This window comes from Ornithorhynchus anatinus, chromosome 4 (genome assembly GCF_004115215.2).
Source record: "Ornithorhynchus anatinus isolate Pmale09 chromosome 4, mOrnAna1.pri.v4, whole genome shotgun sequence".
NCBI classification, from domain to species: Eukaryota; Metazoa; Chordata; class Mammalia; order Monotremata; family Ornithorhynchidae; genus Ornithorhynchus; species Ornithorhynchus anatinus.
In genome coordinates, this window is record NC_041731.1 from 129040053 (window position 1) to 129054389 (window position 14337).

Consider the following 14337-nt stretch of genomic DNA (forward strand, 5'->3'; position numbering starts at 1 on the left):
TGGTGTTTCCGAGAAGTCTTTTGGTGTGAGTCAATCAGTGGTATTTGTTGGGCGCTTACTATGTGCGGAGCACTGGACTGAGCGCTTGGGAGAGTACAGTACAACCGAATTAGCAGACATGTTCCCTGGCTGTAACGAGCTTATGGTCTAGAGGGGAAGACGGACATTAATAACTCAAGCTATATAATTATAAAATTTGTACATATGGGATGATAATAAATTGTGGTATTTGTTAAGCACTTACTGTGGGTGGATACAAGCGAATCAGGTCCTGTCCCACTTGGGACTCACAGTCGCAATCCTCATTTTATAGGTGAGGTAAATGAGGCCCAGAGAAGTGAAGGGACTTGCCCAAGGTCACACAGCAGACGCGCGGCAGAGCCGGGATAAGTGCGTGTGGCTGAGGGTGGGGTGAACATCAAATGCCCACAGGTGACGGATCCCATGGCATAGCGGATAGAGCACGGGCCCGGGAATCAGAACGTCATGGGTCCGATCATTCAGTAGTATTTATTGAGCGCTCGCTATGCGCAGAGGCTCTGCCGTAGGTCAATCCCACTCTGGCTGCTTGAGAGAAGCAGCGTGGCTCAGTGGAAAGAGCCCGGGCTTGGGAGTCAGAGGTCATGGGTTCTAATCCCGGCTCTGCCCCTTGTCAGCTGGGTGACTTTGGGCAATTCACTTCACTTCTCTGGGCCTCAGTTCCCTCATCTGTAAAATGGGGATTAAGACTGAGAGCCCCAAGTGGGACAACCTGATCACCTTGGATCCCCCTCCCCAGCGCTTATAACAGTGCTTGGCATATAGTAAGCGCTTAACAAATTCATTCATTCATCATTCAATAGTATTTATTGAGCGCTTACTATGTGCAGAGCACTGTACTAAGCGCTTGAAATGTACAAATCAGTAACAGATAGAGACAGTCCCTGCCCTTTGACGGGCTTACGGTCTAATCGGGGGAGACGGACAGACAAGAACAATGTCAATAGGCTGTCCAACATGAGGCTCACAGTCCCCATTTTGCAGATGAGGCAACCGAGGCACAGAGAATGCCACTATCATCATCATCTGATGCGATGTGTGACCTTGGAGAAGTCACTTCAATTCTCTGGGCCTCAGTGATCTCATCTGTGAAATGGGGCTTGAAACTTCGAGCCCCACGTGGGACAGGGACCGTGTCCAGTCCGGTTTGCGCGGATCCACCCCCGTGCTTAGTTCAGTGGCTGGCACATAGTAAGCGCTTAACTACCACAATTATTAGTTTGAGATTTTGGTAGTGTTTGAACGTTTCTGTCAGGTATCGGAGAGAAAACTCCCAGAAGCCTCCTAGGGACCCGGATGGAGAATGTTCCTTCCACGTGCATTTGAGTTCTTTTCGTCCCAGAAGGAGAAATCGCCGCCCCCCAGAAAATTCCAGGGCAGGCTGACTGGGATGGAAGTCATTTGGAATGATAATGATGGTATTTGTTAAGCACTTTCATTCAATAGTATTTATTGAGCGCTTACTATGTGCAGAGCACTGTACTAAGCGTTTGTGACAGGCACTGTGTTAAGCGCTGGGGTGGATTTAGGCAAATCGAATCGGACACGGTCCCTGTCCCACGTGGGGCTCACAGTTTCAATCCCCATTTGACAGATGAGGTAACTGAGGCACAGAGAAATGAAGTGACTCAGCCAGCGTTAAGTTTCTTGACACCCGAGTTTTGAAATGATCTCCATCTGGCGGCTCCATAGATGATTCAGCTGATTGGCTTGTATCTACCCCAGTGCTTAGTACAGTGCCTGCCACATAGTAAGCACTTAACAAATACCATAATTATTATTATTCAGCTCAGCCAGTCAGACCCAAGAGAAAGTCGAAATAGTCGTTCCGAGTCATTCTGCCCCATTAATTCATTCAGTCGTGCGTGCATTCGTATTTATTGAGCGCCTACTGTTGCAAAACACTGTGCTCAGATCTTGGGAGAGTACAGTGTAATGTAAGGATGGTATTTTTTAAGCACTTACTATATGCCAGACAAGGTACTAAGCGCTGGGGTGGTTACAAGCAAATCAGGTTGGACACAGTCCCTGTCCCGCACAGGGCTCACAGTCTTCGTCCTCATTTTACAGATGGGGTAACTGAGGCCCAGAGAAGCGACGTGGCTCGCCCAAGGCCACACAGCAGACAAGTGGCAGAGCCAGGATGAGAACCCATGACCTTCTGACTCCCAAGCCTGGGCTTTTTCCATTAGGTCATGCTGCTTTCCAAATTGCCCTGATCAGCTCCTCCTCCCCTCCCTGTCGTCCCCGACTCACTCCCTTTGCTCTACCCCCTACACAGCACTTGCATATATATTTACATATCTATAATTCTATTTATTTACATTAATACCTGTTTACTTGTTTTAATGGGTCTATATCTATAATTCTATTTATTTATATCGATGCTATTGATGCCTGTTTAGTTGTTTTGAAGTCTTTCTCCCTTCCAGACTGTGAGCCCGTTATGGGCAGGGATTGTCTCTCTTTACTGCTGAATTGTACTTTTCAAGCGCTTAGTACAGTGCCCTGCACACAGTAAGCACTCAATAAATACAACTGAATGAATGATGGTAATAATAATAATGATGGTGTTCGTTAAGCGCTTACTATGTGCCAGGTTCCGTTCTAAGGGCCGGGGAAGATACAGGCTAATCGGGTTGGATGCAGTCCCTGTCCCACGTGGGGTTCACCGTCTTAATCCCCATTTTACAGGTGAGGCAACCGAGGCCCAGAGAAGGGAAGCGACCCGCCCAAGGTCCCCCAGCAGACAAGTGGCGGAGCCGGGATTAGAACCCAGGTCCTTCTGCCTCCCTGTGCTCTATCCGCTGGGGCGCCCTGCTGTCAGATCGCGGTAATCATTGTGGTATTTATTAAGCGCTGATTTTGTGCCAGGCACTGTACCGAGCGCTGAGGTGGTTACAGGCAATTCGAGTTGGACACGGTCCCTGTCCCGCACGGGGCTCCCGGGCTTACTCCCCATCTTCCAGGTGAGGTAACTGAGGCCCAGAGAAGGGAAGTGACCTGCCCTTCGGGAAGAAAAGCGGCAGGATGGCAGAGCCGGGATTAGAACCCGGGTCCTCCTGCCTCCCGGCCCCTCGCCGTCGCGTCATCCCGCGTTGGGCGTTTATTGATGAGGTGACTGTTATCGATCGACTGACCCTTTCGCTTTTCCCTTCCGGGTTCTGTCTCGTTTCGCCCTCCCCAGGTCGTGCCGGACGGAGACTGGCCCCGGGCCTCGATGTGAAGGGCCCAGCCGGAGATGGATCGCCCGGTCACGGCGGGCGAGGGGCGCCGCCGTCTGGAGGGCTGACGGCCGCGCCATGGGCCCGGCCGCCCGGCCGCCCGCCTCCCGTTCCCCGGAGTGACGACCTCCCGCCCCCGAAGATGGTTCGCGCGCTCAGGGTGCCCGCCACGTAGATCCATGCGCCCCCGGGGCCCCGCGGCGGGGGACGGTCTGCCCTCCGCCAGCGCCTTGGGCTCCCCGCCCGGCCCCGCCTCGCTCTCCGCCATGTCTCTGCTTCACGCTCTGGGCCCGGTGCAGACCTGGCTGGGGCAGGAGCTCGAGAAGTGTGGCATCGATGCCATGATTTACACCCGCTACGTCCTCAGTCTCCTGCTGCACGACAGCTACGACTACGACCTGCAGGAACAGGTATCGGCCGCCCTCGGGGGGTTGCCCCGTGAACGGGGCGGGGCGTGAAACGCTTGGGACGGTGCTCGGCACACAGTAAGCGCTCGGCGGCGTGGCTCAGTGGAAAGAGCACGGGCTTGGGAGACGGAGGTCGTGGGTTCTAATCCCGGCTCTGCCGCTTGTCAGCCGTGTGACTTTGGGCAAGTCACTTCACTGTGCCTCAGTTACCTCATCTGTCAAATGGGGATTAAGACTGTGAGCCCCACGTGGGACATCCCGATTACCTTGTATCTCCCCCAGTGCTTAGAACAGTGCTTGGCACATAGTAAGCGCTTAACAAATACCATCATTATTATTGTTATTAAATACGATTGAATGAATGAATGAATGGAGTAAGAGTAATATTCATTCATTCATTCCATAATATTTATTGAGCGCTTACTATGTGCAGAGCACTGGACTAAGCGCTTGGATAGTGCAATTCGGCAACAGATAGAGACGGTCCCTGCCCATTGACGGGCTTACGGTCTAATCGGGGGAATTATAATGTGTGTAATAATGATTGTGCTATTCACTAAGTGCTTACTATGTGCCAAGCACTGTTTCAAGCGCTGGGGTAGATGCAAGGTAATCAGGTTGGACCCAGGCCCGGCCCACGTAGGGCTCACAGTGTAAGTGCTTAGTACAGCACACAGTAAGCGCTCGATAAATCCGATTGAAGTTAATCCCCACTTTGCACTTGAGGACACTGAGGCCCAGAGAAGTGAAGTGATTTGCCCAAGGTCACACAGCAGACGATTGAGCGTGCTATCGATGCCTGTCTACTGTTTCGTCCTGTTGTCTGTCTCCCGCTTCTAGACTGCGAGCCCGTTGCTGGGGAGGGACTCTGTCTATCTGTTGCCGCATTGTACTTTCCAAGCGCTGAGTACAGTGCTCTGCACATAGTAAGCGCTCAATAAATTCGATAGAATGAAGGAATGAATGAATGAATGACAAGTGGCGGAGTCGGGATTGGAACCCACGTCCTCTGACTCCCAGGCCTGTACTCTAAGCCTTGCTGCTTCACATAGGTAAACTGTGGAGTCCTAGATTTTTTAATCTTTTTTGTTTTTTAATGGTATTTGTTAAGCTCATAGTACGTGTTGGGCACCGCTCTAAGTGCTGGGGTAAGTACAGTTCATTCATTCAGTCACATTGAGCGCTTACAGTGTGCAGAGCACTGTACTAAGCGCTTGGGAGAGTGCAATACAACCCTAAACATTCCGTTCATTCAGTCGTATTTACTGAGCGCTCGCTGTGTGCAGAGCATCGTACTAAGCGCTTACACATATTCCCTGCCCACAACACTCTTAGTCGGGTTGGATTCAGTCCTTGTCCTGTGCCAGTCGGTCAGTCTTATTTACTGAGCACTAAGTGTGTGCAGAGCGCTGTGCTAAGCACTTGGAAGAGGACACTGTAACAGACGTATTCCCTGCCCACAGTGAGCTTACAGGGCTAGCAGGCTCCATCCCCATTTTACAGAGGCGGGAACTGAGGCCCAGAGAAGTGAAGTGACCCACCAAAGGACACACACGCAGCAGGCGAATGGCAGAGCCGGGATTAGAACCCAGATCTCGAGAAGCAGCGTGGCTTAGCGGAAAGAGCCCCGACTCGGGAGTCAGCTCCGCCTCTTGTCAGATGTGTGACTTTGGGCAAATCACTTGACTTCTCTGTGCCTCAGTTCCCTCATCTGTAAAATGGGGATGAAGACTGTGAGTCCCACGTGGGACAACCTGATTACCTTGTATCTACCCCAGCGCTGAGAACAGTGCTTGGCACATAGTAAGGGCTTAACTAACAAGAATCATCATTATTACTATTATTACTATCTTGTGATTCCCGGTCCCAGGCTGTTTCTGCTAGGCCACAGTTTCTTTTCCTCATTTCTGGAGAAGCCGTAGGCTGGCCCCAGAGAGAGATTCCTACATCCTAGTTTCGTTTCTCTGATTCAGGCGTCTCGGAGCAGTGGATAGAATAATAATAATAATATTGGTACTTGTTAAGCGCTTACTATGTGCAGAGCACTGTTCTAAGCGCTGGGGGAGATACAGGGTCATCAGGTCGTCCCACGTGAGGCTCACAATCCCCATTTTACGGAGGAGGTAACTGAGGCACAGAGAAGCGAAGTGCCTGGCCCACAATCACACAGCTGACAAGTGGCAGAGCCGTGAGTCGAACCCATGACCTCTGACTCCGAAGCCCAGGCCCTTTCCACTGAGCCACGCTGCTTCCCAGGATAGAACACGGGCCTGGGTGTCAGACGACCTGGGTCCTAAGCCCAGCCCTTCCGCCTCTTTGCTGGGTGACCTTGGACAGGTCACTTCACTGAGTTTCCTCGTATAAATTGGGGCTTTAAGACCGTGAACCCCGTGTGGGACGGGGACTGTGTCCAACCCCATTAGCTTGTATCTACTCCAGCACTTAGTACAGTGCCTGGCACCCAGTAAGCGCCAAACAAATACCACAACGAATAATACCCCAGGGTTTAGCACAGAGTAAGCACTTAAATACCACTAAAAACAAAAAAAGCTTCAGCTAGTTGAAATCCACCTGGCCGATCACCACCACTTCACTTCTCTGGGCCTCGGCTGTAAAATGGGGATTAAGAATATGAGCCCCAAGTGGGACAAGGGATTGGTCTCGGGTTCCAATCCGGCTCTGCCACTTGTCAGCTGTGTGACTGTGGGCAAGTCACTTTACTTCTTTGTGCCTCAGTTCGATATAGATATGTAAATATATATGCAAGTGCCGGGGGGTGGGGTAGAGCAAAGAGAGCGAGTTGGGACGGCAGGGAGGGAGGAGGAGCTGAGGAAAAGGGGGGCTTAGTCCGGGAAGGCCTCTCGGAGGAGGTGAACCTTCAGTGGTAATTAGGCCGTTCTTCCTTCCCCCCACCCCGGTTTGGAACGTCCCTTCCTCCCTCCCTCCCCGCACTCAAATCCCGAGCCCCCCGCGGAACGGGGACTGTGTCCAACCCGATTACCTTGGATTCACCCCAGCACTTGGTGTATATATCTTTATCACCCTATTTTATTTTGTTTATTCTGTTTAATGAGATATACATCACCCTGATTCTATTTAGTTGCCATTGTTCTTATGAGATGTTCTTCCCCTTGGCTCTATTTATTGCCATTGTTCTCGTCTGCCCGTCTCCCCCGATTAGACCGTAAGCCCGTCATTGGGCAGGGACCGTCTCTATCTGTTGCCGACTTGTCCATTCCAAGCCCTTAGTCCAGTGCTCTGCACATAGTAAGCGCTCAATAAATACTATTGAATGAATGAATGAATGAATGGTGCAGTCCCTGGCACATAGTAAGCCCTTCATAATGATAGTAATAATAATGTTGGTCTTTGTTGAGCACTTACTATGTGCAGAGCACTGTTCTAAGCACTGGGGGAGGTACAGGATAAGCAGGTTGTCCCACGTAGGGCTCACAGTCTCATTTCCCATTTTACAGATGAGGGAACTGAGGCCCAGAGAAGTGAAGTGACTTGCCCAAAGTCACACAGCTGACAAGTGTTGGAGCTGGGATTAGAACCCATGACCTCAGAGAAGCAGCGTGGCTCACTGGAAAGAGCCCGGGCTTTGGAGTCAGAGGTCATGGGTTCGAATCCCAGCTCTGCCACTTGTCAGCTGTGGTGACTGTGGGCAAGTCACTTCACTTCTCTGTGCCTCGGTTTCCTCATCTGTAAAATGGGGATTAAGACTGTGAGCCCTACATGGGACAGCCTGATTCCCCTGTGTCTACCCCAGCGCTTAGAACAGTGTTCTGCACATAGTAAGCGCTTAACAAAGACCAACATTATTATTATTATTATCTCTGATTCCCAAACCCGGCCTCTTTCCACTGAGCCCTGCTGCTTCTCTAACAAATACCACGGTGATTATTATGACGGGTTGGGAACATGGCCAACTCCGTGGATCTCGTTCCCATTGCTTCGCTGATAGCACCTAGGACAGGTTGTTTTTTCCAATGACTGGTCTTTAATTAGCCTTAGGGGACCACTGTCATGGCATGGCCAAAGAACCTCCTCACAGTAACTCGTAAAGTCAAAGAAAATTCATTCACTGGTATTTATTGAGCACTTACTGTGTGCAGAACCCTCCACTAAGCACTTAGAAAGTAATAATAATAATGTTGGTATCTGTTAAGCGTTTACTATGTGCAGAGCACTGTTCTAAGCGCTGGGGTAGACACAAGGGAATCAGGTGGTCCCACATGGGGCTCACAGTCTTAATCCCCATTTTACAGATGAGGTAACTGAGGCACAGAGAAGTGAAGTGACTTGCCCAAGGTCACGCAGCTGACAAGTGGCAGAGCTGGGATTCGAACCCATGACCTCTGACTCCAAAGCCTGGGCTCTTTCCACTGAGCCACGCTGCTTCTCTACAGTAGAGCAATCGTTGCCCAAAACAAGCTTAATGCCGCTGGAGCTAATTTTTGCACGGTATGTTTAGGCTTCCAAAACTCATTAAGGAGCAGAGGTAAAACATGAGAAGCAGCATGGCTTAGTGGGGAAAGCCCGAGCCTGGCAGTCATGGGTTCTAATCCCAGTCTCCACCGCTTGGCCGCTCTGTGACCTTGTCCAAGTCACATCACTTCTCTGGGCCTCAGTTACCTCTTTTGTAAAATGGGGATTAAGGCCGTGAGCCCCATGTGGGACAGGGACCGTGTCCAACCCGATTGGCTTGTATTCACCCCCCGCCCAGCGCTTAGTACAGTGCCTGGTACATAGGAAGCGCTTATCAATACCACCGTCATCTACTAAACCCTAGGTTCCGTGTGGGACAGGGACTGTGTCCAACCTGATTTAATCGTATGGACCCTAGTTCTTAGAACTGTCGTTGACACATAGTAAGCACTTAATAAATACCATAAAAGAAGAAACCACTGTTTTATCATAATAATAGTAATGATAATGTTGGTATTTGTTAAGCGCTTACTATGTGCAGAGCACTGTTCTCAGCGCTGGGGTAGATACAGGGTAATCAGGTTGTCCCACGTGAGGCTCACAGTTAATCCCCATTTTACAGATGAGGGAACTGAGGCACAGAGAAGTGAAGTGACTCGCCCACAGTCACACAGCTGACAAGTGGCAGAGCCGGAATTGGAACTCATGACCTCCGACTCCCGAGCCCGTGCTCTTTCCACTGAGCCACACTGCTTCTCTGGTGCTTCTGTTGTACTCTCCTCATCGCTGAGTACAGTGGTCTGCACAAGGCACTCAATAAATACCATTGAGTGGGGAGGAAACGTGTCTGCTAATCCTTTGTATGGGACTCTCCCAAGCGCTTAGAGCAGTGTTCTGCAGATAATAAGCACTCAGATACTATTGATTGACCGATCGACCGACTGACCTCCATCTAAACGTTGGTTGCCACTGGGAGTAAAAGCTTTGAAGACTTTCTGTTGCTCGCAGCGTCGTTTCAGTGGTAAACTGAAAAATTCATCGTCTTAGGTACAGTCAGAAGTTGTAGCCTAGCAGAGAACTGTTACTTGGAAAGGATGATGTCTGGATGCGACCAAATGGATAAAATGGGAAATTGTCCCATTTTCATTTATAAACGTTTGTACCAAAAAACCCAAATTGGCCACTAAATTGAAGCATTTTTAGTATGCTTTGTTGAATAAAATGATTCTTTTAATTGGGAAACAGAACGTAGGATGGGATTTTAAATCCGGCTTCAGCTATATTCCTGGGCTCTAAGGGCTGAAGCGGCATGGTGTAGTGGATAAAGCCCGGGCCTGGGACTCAAAAGGTCATGGGTTCTAATCCCAGTTCTGCCATTTGTCTGCCGTGTGGCCTTGGGCAAGTCACTTAACTTCTCTGTGCCTCAGTTACTTCATCTGTAAATGGGGATGAAGACTGTGAGCGCCATGCGGGACAGGGTTTTTTGTCCAATCCAATTTGCTTATATCCACCCCAGCGCTTAGTACAATGCTTTGCACAAGGTAAGCGCTCAATAAATACGATTGAATTGAATATGCTATGTTGGAGCACGTAGTAGAGAGTATCGCATCACGAGGTCGCTCAGTAAATGCTGCTCCCGTAAACAGCGGTCTCGCTCATCTCTGCAAGGCCTCAAATTTCATTTCCTTCTGAAATTTACAAGGAAGGTTTCCTCCAGCAAAATCTAATTCGGGAATTCATGGTCATTCATTCATTCAATAGTATTTATGGAGCGCTGACTATGTGCAGAGCACTGTACTAAGCGCTTGGAATGGACAAATCGGTAACAGATAGAGACAGTCCCTGCCCTTTGACGGGCTTACGGTCTAATCGGGGGAGACGGACAGACGAGAACAGAGTCTGGTCTCAAGACAGACTCAGCTGATGAGTGGAGAAGCAACGTGGCCTAGTGGTTAGAGCACGGTCCTGGGAGTCAGAAGGACCTGGGTTCTAATCCCTTCTCCGCCACTTGTCTGCTGTGTGATCTTGGTCGAGTCACTTCCCTTCTCTGTGCCTCAGTTACCTCATGTGGAATATGGGGCTTGAGACTGTGAGCCCCATGCGGGCCAGGCACTGTGTCCTACCTGATTGTCTTGTGTGTACGTAATGCTTAGAACAGTGCCTGGCACAAAGTCAGCGCTTAACATACTATTAAAAAATGGGGCAAAAATGGATTTTGAGCCCCTGCAGACAGGGACTAGATCTGATCTCATAACCTTATCTCTACCCTACAATCACATTCATTCATTCATTCAATGGTATTTATTGAGCGCTTACTATGTGCAGAGCACTGTACTAAGTGCTTGGAATGTACAATTCAGCAACAGATAGTAAGTAGTAATAAATGCCGTAATAACGATCATTTTTATTCAAGATGCGTGTCTTCCCATGGACTTCTTTCCGAACCAAAATATGGTTTTTACCCAAATCAGCAATATTTTTGTGGCTGTCAGGGGTTATGTAGACGTCCAAGTGGAACTGATCACAAATAATGGAAGCCAGGACAGATTTGGGTTGGGGAAAACTTTGGCAGAGAGGAATGTAGAGATCCAGTCCGGAGTGTAAATGGAATTTTTCAAGTGTACTTTCATGACTTCTATGAAGGTAAAGTATTAACGATGCAAAATTTGGTGGAAAAAAACTCCTTTGAAGTGCTGTATTAACCATTTTGGGAGTTGTTTAATGTGTTCGGGAGCATCACGTTGGTTTTGCTGGGACGTTCTAGGCGAGGATGCGCGCAAATATGAGCGAAGCATAGCTTTTGAAATGCTGAGATGGAATCTCTGCCCCTCACCTGTATTTCATCTTATTTTAGGAGAATGACATCTTCCTGGGATGGGAAAAAGGAGCTTACAAGAAATGGGGAAAGAGTAAGAAAAAATGTTCCGATCTAACATTAGAAGAAATGAAAAAGCAGGCTGCGGTCCAGTGTCTCCGCTCTGCTTCCGACGAAGTGAGTTGCACATTTAAAAATGACCTTGTTTGTCGGGTGTTTTTTTCTTGTGGCTATTCTTTTCAACAGACTTCGAAGAAAATATCAAAAGGTATTTCAGAGTGATAAATTTTCAGGCCCTGTCTACATATTCATGTAGAAGGCGGACTCGCTCTTTGATCTTAGTAATAATAATAGTAATTCTGGTATTTCATTCATTCAATCATATTTATTGAGCACTTACTGTGTGCAGAGCACTGAACTAAGCAGTTGGGAAGTACAGTTCGGCAACAGATAGAGACAATCCCTACCCAACAACGGGCTCACAGTCTAGAAAGGGGAGACAGACAACAAAACAAAACAAGTAGACAGGCACCACTGCCATCAAAATAGATAAATAGAACCATAGATAAACGCACATCATTAATAAAATAAATAGAGCAATAAATATGTACAAATATATCAAGTGCTGTGGGGAGGGGTTAAGTGCTTACTGTTTGCTAGGCACTGTACTAATCATCTGAGTGGATACAAGCAAATCGGGTTCATTCAATTCATTCAGTAGTATTTATTGAGCGCTTACTATGTGCAGAGCACTGTACGAACCACTTGGAATGTACAATTCGGCAACAGATAGAGACAGTCCCTGCCCAATGACAGGCTCACAATCTAAACCGGGGAGACAGACAGCAACACAGAACATGTCCCTGTCCCAAGTGGGGCTCACAGTCTGAATCTCCATTGGGCAGATGAGGAAACTAAGGTCCAAAGAAGTGAAGTGACTTGCCCCAGATCACCCAGCAGACAAGTGGTGGAACTGGGATTTCTCGGTGCCTCAATTCCTTTATCGGTAAAATGAGGATAAGACACCTTCTGGGCCCGGTGGGAGTCAGAAGGACCCGGGTTCTTATCCCGGCTCCATTGTTTGTCTGCCGTGTGACCGTGGGCAAGTCACTTCACTTCTCTGGGCCTCAGTCACTTCATGGGTCAAATGGGGATTGAGACGGTGAGCCCCCATGTGGGCCAGGGACTGTGTTCAGCCCTATCACCTTGTAGCTCCTTGAGTTTTTAATATGGAGCCTGGCACACATGTTGGGTCAGAACCACAGTCTGTCCAGATGGAACAGGATTCTGTCTTCAGCAGAGGCCACAGGATGTTTGGAGGAAGCAAGTGAAAGTTATGTGCCTTCTATTTCTGAACACAGAACTTCGCACTTAAATGTATTATTTAAACAAATGCTTTTTGATAATGAAAAGAAATTCACTGTACCCCTGGGGCCAATACCTGAGGAAATGACCATTTTTGAGGCGTCAGAACTGTACGCCCCACTTCCAGTGATGATGATGAATTCTTGAGACAAAAACCCTAGTCTTTAGTTTTTGTATAATTAAGAATCGTAGTTACCACTTACCTCCCTATTAAAATAGTTAATTTTTATTTATATTGGCTACTAGCTAAGTGGTCATGTTTTTATCTGTCTTTCTCCCCCGATTAGACTGTAAGCCCGTCAATGGGCAGGGATTGTCTCTGTTGCCGAATTGTACATTCCAAGTGCTTCGTACAGTGCTCTGCACATAGTAAGCTCTCAATAAATACTATTGAATGAATGAATGAATATTACATGCTTAACAAATACCACAATGATGATCTTCATCATTTTTATTTGGTTGGGTCCCCATCCTGTAACTTAACACAGTATCTATCCCTCCCATTACATTGCTAGGTTTTCCTTGAGGGTAGGGAAGAGAAGCAGCGTGGCTTAGTGGAAAGAGCCCCGGGGTGAGAGTCAGAAGATCCGGGTTCTAATCCCACCACTGCCAATTTGTCTGCTGGGTGACCTGGGGCAAGTCAGTTCACTTCTGTGTGCCTCAGATACCTCCTCTCTAAAATGGTAGTTGAGACCGTGAGCCCCACGTGAGGCAAGGATTGTAGCCAACTTAACTGTCTTGGATGTATCCCAGTGCTTAGTATGGTGCCTGGCACATAGTAAGTGCGTAACAAATGAGATTTTTAAAAAAAGGGATCGTGTCTAACTCGACTGTATTATACCGAGTTGTTAGAATGAGGATGATGATGATGGTATTTCTTAAGTGCTTATTATGTGCCAATCACTGTTCTAAGCACTGGGGTTAGAACACAAGGTTATCAGGTTGTCCCACGTAGGACTCACGGTCTTAATCCCCATTTTCCAGATGAGGGGACTGAGGCCCAGTGAAGTGACTTGCCCAGAGTCACACAGCTGACAAGTGGCAGATCCGGGATTAGAACCCACGTCCTCTGACTCCCAAGCCCGGGCTCTTTCCACTGAGCCACGCTGCTTAGAATCAATCAATGGCATCTGACCGCTGACCGTGTGCAGAGCACTGTACTGTGTGTTCGAAGCACTGCTTCCTCCGCACTGTGTGCACAGTAAGCGTTCAAATACCCCGATGACTCAGTCGTAAGTGGGGACGGAGACTAAACAGATTATCCCGTTTCCCCTCCTGCATTCAGCCCAGAGAAATCAATTAATAAATATCGTAATTACTAGCATGACAACATCTTTGGCTCCCTAGAAAAGCTCCTCAGCAGACTGCCAACTGTCTGATTCCTCATAGGAATTCCTGTCCACACCCACCGTCTCCATTTCCACTCTTCCAATTCTCTCCTTTGCTCCCTCCCATCCGGATTCTGCCCCCTTCACGGAAACCGCCCTCTCTAAGGTCACCAGTGACCTCCTTCTCGCCAAACCCAACGGCCTCTACTCCACCCTAATCCCCTTCGACCCCTCGGCTGCCTTGGACGCTGTCGACCGGCCCCTTTCTCCTGGAAACGTTATCTAATCTTGGCTTCCAGGACACTGTCCTCGCCTGCTTCGCCTGCTAGCGAGACGCTCTGGATGCTCATCATCGCTCTCTTTCCCGGGCTCTTCCCCTGCCTCCCGCCCGCCCTCTGTGGGAGTCCCTCAAGGCAGTGTGATCTAGTTGAAAGAGTCAGGGGACCCGGGCTCTCCTCCTGGCTCTGCTGGCTGCTGTCCGTGTGACCTTGGACCAGTCATTGTTAACTCATCTGTAAAATGGAGATGAAGACGGTGAGTCCTTTGTGCCCCGGTTACTTCACCTGGGAAATGGGGATGAAAATCCTCCTCCCTCCAGTTTAGACTGTGGGTTGGGGACCGGGTCCAACCTGATGAACCTGTAATAATAATGATAATAATAATAATTACAGTATTTGTTAAGCACTTACTACGTGCCAAGCACTGTCCTAAGCACTTGGGGTAGATAC

General features: G+C 48.7%; 1 protein-coding gene across 2 annotated transcripts in view; it reads left to right on the forward strand.

Moving 5' to 3' along the window:
- KIAA0232 (KIAA0232 ortholog) overlaps window positions 1-14337 on the forward strand; it is a 121007-nt gene that overhangs the window by 50098 nt on the left and 56572 nt on the right. For both annotated transcript variants that reach the window (XM_029062496.1, XM_029062497.2), the window contains exons 2-3: window positions 3227-3673; window positions 10956-11093. In XM_029062496.1, the coding sequence (XP_028918329.1) occupies window positions 3443-3673; window positions 10956-11093 (369 nt within the window). In that variant the 5' untranslated portion in view covers window positions 3227-3442. The remainder of the gene's footprint in view (window positions 1-3226; window positions 3674-10955; window positions 11094-14337) is intronic.